This window comes from Centruroides sculpturatus, unplaced genomic scaffold, assembly GCF_000671375.1.
Source record: "Centruroides sculpturatus isolate CEXI.00-Female unplaced genomic scaffold, Cexi_2.0 scaffold1415, whole genome shotgun sequence".
NCBI lineage: Eukaryota > Metazoa > Arthropoda > Arachnida > Scorpiones > Buthidae > Centruroides > Centruroides sculpturatus.
In genome coordinates, this window is record NW_019385923.1 from 65,940 (window position 1) to 72,006 (window position 6,067).

The 6,067-nt window shown below is 30.3% G+C and overlaps 1 protein-coding gene across 1 annotated transcript; it reads right to left on the bottom strand.

The window, feature by feature from the left end:
* Positions 1–3,254: 3,254 nt before the first annotated feature.
* On the bottom strand, positions 3,255–5,854 carry LOC111612603. The gene is made up of 2 exons (XM_023353833.1): positions 5,440–5,854; positions 3,255–3,657 (listed from the first exon to the last, which is right to left on the bottom strand). The coding sequence occupies exons 1-2, from the start codon at positions 5,740–5,742 to the stop codon at positions 3,412–3,414; spliced, it is 549 nt and encodes a 182-aa protein (XP_023209601.1). The 5' UTR covers positions 5,743–5,854; the 3' UTR covers positions 3,255–3,411.
* Positions 5,855–6,067: the final 213 nt, after the last annotated feature.

Here is a 6,067-nt window from a genome sequence, read left to right on the forward strand (position 1 = left end):
TCTCGAATGTTGTGGGATGTTCTGAAACATTGTGGACCTTTCGAAGCCTATTTTGTATGGTTGGGACTACCCATTGATGGCAGTATATAAAGCAAGGTCTGTCGTGGGTTCGAACGTCAGTTTCTTATCAGTGACGAAGGGAAGAACCGAAAAAAGTGAAAATTCCCAAGTAGCGCAGTGAGTGAAAAAAACAAACAGTGAAGTGTCAGTAGTCAAAGTATTACAGTGACTGAATATAAATCGAAAATAAAGTGTGAAAACTGTGTAAATTGTACTTAGTGTATTTGTTTATAAAACGTTGATTTGATTTATATTTTATACAATGCCCAAACATAAAAGAGGAAAAGCACTTGCCAGTTTTAAATTTTCTTTCGAATATTAAAGTTGATATCGTCGACAATATTATTTTTAGTTGCCAAAATGGCCCTTTGAAATAGCCACTCCGAATAATAATAAGAATCGCGGAGTCCAAACAGTTAAAAGATATACGTTGAAATTTGGTACACAGTTAGGGTGAGTCATGAGAACGTACACTAAGAAGGGATTTTTCGAAATTTTCCCCGCGGGGAGAGGTTCTTAAGTAACGACTGAAGTGTTAAGAGAAAGCGACGTGCAAGATTTACAGGAGATGCGGTGCGGTACGCGATTTGCAGATGCGGTGTTTTGCGTTTTTGCGGAAAATCGAATATATTTTTAGACCCATGTAAAAATTCTCTAATTAGTCTTGAAACGGGGGACCTAATTCTTTCATTTTGTGAAAACGGGTTAGATTGGCTATAATTGAATCTTAATCTTAAATGTTTAGGAATAGTCGAGGACCGTTATGTGTGAGTAGTGGGGGATGACTTTTGGAGACGTGTGATGCACATGCTTCAGTTGACTTTTCATAAGTAAAAGTGTACGGATAACAGAAAAAAATAGAAAGTGAAAAGTGAATAGTTAAGCGTGAAAAGTAAAATATACAAAACAATGCCAAAGCGTAAGAAAGAAATTTTGCGGTCTCGAATCATATCTCAAAGGCAAAAGATGACGCGGTGAAATGAAACCACGGAAGAAATAGAAGTATGTCTAAGATGGCTACGAGAAAATTATCAACGAGACAGAAATCAGCAGACAGAAGAGCAACTTGAAAATTATAGGGAAACACATCGAATCAGAGAAAGATTATCTAGAGGAAGAGAAACAGTCTTTTATATATATTAAAAATCTATATTACACATAAATGTACGAACAGGTCAAAACCCTGAGAAGAAGGTACTTGCAGCTAGTTTTTCATAATTTGGTGCAAGTTTTACGCTTGTTTTTCTCAATTCTTAATCTATTTTTTTGTATAGACCTCATATATACGGAAAGTTAATATATCTGATGTCGTTTGTTTTTATTCTTTCATATTTCTTATCGTTTAGCTTTTTTTCCTAGCTTTTAATTATTCTGTTGGGGTAGCCGTTTAACATAAACTTCCATTTTAGTCCGCTTCTATTTTTATTTATATCAGTGATTCTACTGGTTCTTGTTTTAATTTTGATGTATTCTATGTTAAAGATATTTCTTTTTATATACATAAGTATGTTAGAAGTGTAACGAATTGTTTTATTTATAAAACATTGTTTTATGAAAGGTGTAAACCAGGGGTGTCCAACCTTTTTGTTTCTCTGGGCCGCATTGAAAGAAGTTAAGGAGTTTTGGGCCACAACTATATATACTTATGGCCTAATATGCAAGTATATTTAAGGACTAGCTGTTACCCGCGACTTCGTCAGCGGAGGTTTTGCAAGCAAACCCCATTTACATCCAATATTTCAATAACCATAGTAATTGTTATATAACACCTACCGCTGAAGAGAATTGCCGAAAATCAAACGAACTATTTTCAATTTGATCAATTTTCTGAAACGTTTACAATCGTTCTATAATCGAACCAATACGCAATAACAAATTCGAATTTAAAACAGTTCGAACATTTTTAAAATTGAAATATATAAAAATATTTAANCAACACCTCCGGTAAAACTGACCCATCCAGGCAGAAAGTATAATCTTTGTCTAGTTTTCTTTCCTAATTAGATTATAATACATCATTAGGTAGATAGGTCTAAACCAGGGGTGTCCAACCTTTTTGTTTCTCTGGGCCACATTGAACGAAGTCAAGGAGTTTTGGGCCACAAGTATTAATATATTATACATACTTATGGCGCAATCCTTAAATATACAAGTATATTAATATTTAAGGATTAATATATCTAGATTATAGTAATAAGTATTAAAACTTTATCACGAAAAAGAATATTTTAAAAAATTACTTCTACAGACACTTTCAACGTTTACTTAGAAATAGATAAATTCATTTATTATAAAAGAGACAAACGAAAATTTATTTGAAAAAAACAAATATTTGTTTAATTTGGGTCTTTAATTAATAAAAAGCGATGAAACACCATTTTAAAGTGCATTTTTATTTGACTAATATATTTACAAATAATATGTAGCCGAAAAAGTAGCCAAAGCACCAAATTATATTTTTTACGGCAAACAAAAAAAGTAGCCAAATTTGGCACAAAGTAGCCAAATCTTGCAATGCTGGAATGAATACTAAATAAAGCTGGAGTTGGGATTCAAAGGATTATAGACCAAAATGCGGGGAAAGGAGAGAAAGAACAAAAGGTAAAGAAGTGAGAAAGGTTGGAGAATTAAGGGTCAATATTTGCATAACAGAAGATCTATTTAACCTTTCTCACTACTTTTTATCTTTTGTCCTTTCTCTCTTTTCTGTCCTTTCTCTCTTTCTGTCCTTTCCCCAAATTTGGGTCTATAATCCTTTGAGTCACAACTCCAGCTTTATTTAATAATCTTTCTTCATTCACACATCTCCAAGTATTTGAAAATATTTCCTTTCCACTCAAAAATAAAATATAAATAAAGATTTATGGCTTGTAAAACTTATTTTTTGAGTTTATGCCGTTGAAATAAATAAATTATGAAAGAATTTAAACATTTGTCGGTTTTGTTTACACGTTTATTGGGCCGCATTAGAACTTGCCTTGGGCCGCATGCGGCCCGCGGGCCGCGGGTTGGACACCCCTGGTGTAAACGTTATACTATTATTATTTTTTTTTAATCGTTACTTTAATATTCAGATTAATTACTTGTACCGATACTTTCATACTATACCGATATGTTTGTAATTATAGGAAATTAATGATAGAATTAGAAAATAAAAAAATTAAAATTGAAACAATTTTATTGTTATAGGTAAATGTCAAAGTTACAATTTTTATAATTTAGAATTTTAAAAATGTTTCACCAAATTTAAAGTTAATTATGTAAACGGAAGAAAAGTAAAGGACGTGTTGACAGCACTTCAATAATAAAAATTTTGTAAATATAAGTAACGTTTCAGAATTTCTAATTAGCTTAAATTTTGCCCATCTCAGGTTTGCTATCTACCCTCTCCGGAGGGAATTCATGACGGCTTTCTGCTGAATCTGGCTTTTCATCTGCTTTAATGTTCTCTTTTTTCTCGGGACCCTCAACCTTCATATCATTGTTATCTATAACTTTTGATACAGCTTTAAAATACTCTTCTGTTTTGTTTTGTGAACTCAATCTCTTGGAATTTTCGAAATCGGTTTGTAATTTTGTAAATATTGCAAAAATTTTCTGTAATAAAGATTTTATTTGTGAATGAAATATATTTTACATATAAAAACAGTTTGTTTACTAAAGACGAAAATACTATTAAATTCAATTAAAATAATAAGGCAATGCTACACATGAGCGAACTACAATTAGGTTGCCTCCAGAGAGAACTTTCTATTCGAATATTAGCTGTTTGAAACTGAAGTAAACGCAATCTCGAATAGCTAAGATTGCAATAGAAATTTTTTCCTGTAAGTATTCCAGTATTTTGAAATGTCTTATTCGTTCACAGGTGTTGTTATCTGTACTGTTTCATTCACTCGTTTTGAAATGAGTGATTATCATCTCGTATGTGAACGTTTTTTAATCTTTGTATAGAAAGAAATTAATCGGAGAACAAACTTAGAACTCTGCAATATTCCATTGTATATTTTATGTAAAAAAAAAAATTTTTTTCTCTTCTAACAGTGAAAGTCGTGGAAAATGTTTGTTGTCACCTCTTCCATCAAGTTATATTCGTTTTGAATAAAATTATGCAAAAGACAATAAAGAAATATTTCAAAGTGTATAACCTTATATTACTGATTACGTTAATCCAATTTATTACATGAGTTGTATTAGCTACATCTTTAACTAATTATGTTGGATATCACATAAATTGCTTTTTCAATATAATTTATCCAATTTTTGTTGTTGTCGCGAAACGACGTATTTGCTCTCTTAAGTGTATAAAAATTCGCTTTATAATTGAAGAAGTTATAAATGTAATTTATCGTTATTTTTTCTCAGTATATATATTTTTATTAAGGCTGTATTTTTGTCTCGAACAGCGATATATTAATATTGTTGTTTGAATTGCTCGTATGTTAATATTTTATATTTTGTGCTAGTTGTAGTTTCTTTCGTTAATATCAACAGAAGCAATTCGATATGTAATCTAGGAGGATTAGAACTGTGTCCTCCGTGAGTATTCGCGCCAATATTTTAGTTTTTGGCTGTAATTCGTTGATTCTCCTGAACACGTTTTTTCTTTCGTATTGGCATAATAATATGAAATGAACTTAAAAATAAAAAAATATCTAGTACAACTAAATGTATTGTAAAAATAAAATCGAGTGAAAATGGAAAACTATCTTCCCAGGTCTAACAAACACTTCCATGATCGTAATGTGAAAATGATGACAATTCTCCTAAAATTAAACACGATAATATTTTAAAATGTGACCATAATTTGGCTATGACGAATTAGGTAAATATATATTTTAAATTGCCAAACAAATATAAAGAATGTCATAAAGCAACGAAGTAAAGAACAACATCGTTATGCTGATTTCCAATTTAAAACCAGAGATTCTTACACATTGCATAGTTATATTTAAAAGATGTAATTTTATACTTAAATAACATAAACTGTTAAAATCAAAGAAATAATTTAATTAAATCTGACATTTACTAAATGGCTATGAATATTTTCATTATATTCAAGACGAGTATTTTTACTACGTAAGAGAAAATAACTGTGAGACAGTAATTATATTTTTAAACTGTTAAAATAATATACTGAACTTTTATTTTAGCATTACTCTGGCTGGTGACGTGGTAAATAATATGCTATACTTTTTACATTGTTTAGATCGCATACGAAATATAAAAACAAATGTATATTATTGCACACAGTTATTCTGAAATAATTTTGAAATTACTTTGAGATTCCGTGAATACCATAACCCGATAATTCTAGAGTTGATGGTAGTAATAAAAGAAAAATTGAAAACATAATAAAATTAATTTTTCAGTACATACCTCGAAAAATAAATCATGCAAAATTTTGTCTTGGTACAAGATAAAGAATTCTCCGTATGTTCTGAAGTCTTCGCGTTTCAATGATTTACCTGAACTAGTTTCGTTACGTGGATTTACATGCACCTCATTAATGTGCTTTCGTAACTCTTCTCTCGTATCAAAAGTTCTGTTGCAGTATCTGCATCGAAATGGTGCGTTTTTCAAACTTCGACTCCAGATCTCAATAATGTGGATATTGTTTTTCAGATTGTATCCACAGAGAATGAGTTCTCTCCGATAAAAATTAGAATTTTTTAAATGCATTTTGTTCAGGTTCTTTTTGTCACACCAAGACAAAACGTTTCTGAATAGGAAACTGTAACGTTGCTCTTAACAATTGCACAATTATTTTATTGTTTCTCTATAATACTGAGAGTTAACGAATTATTAATCGATGTACTCAGTGTATTGTTTTTTTTTATCAGATATAAAATATTTTTATTAATTTTTTTTATCGTTGTGTTTAGGACAAAACTATACAAAATGATAGAGTCAAGATTTTGATAGTTCTAAAATAGTAAACGATATGCAGCGATTTAAAAATAAAAGAATTATTTTTTAATCTTTTTAAATCATAATATTTCTACCA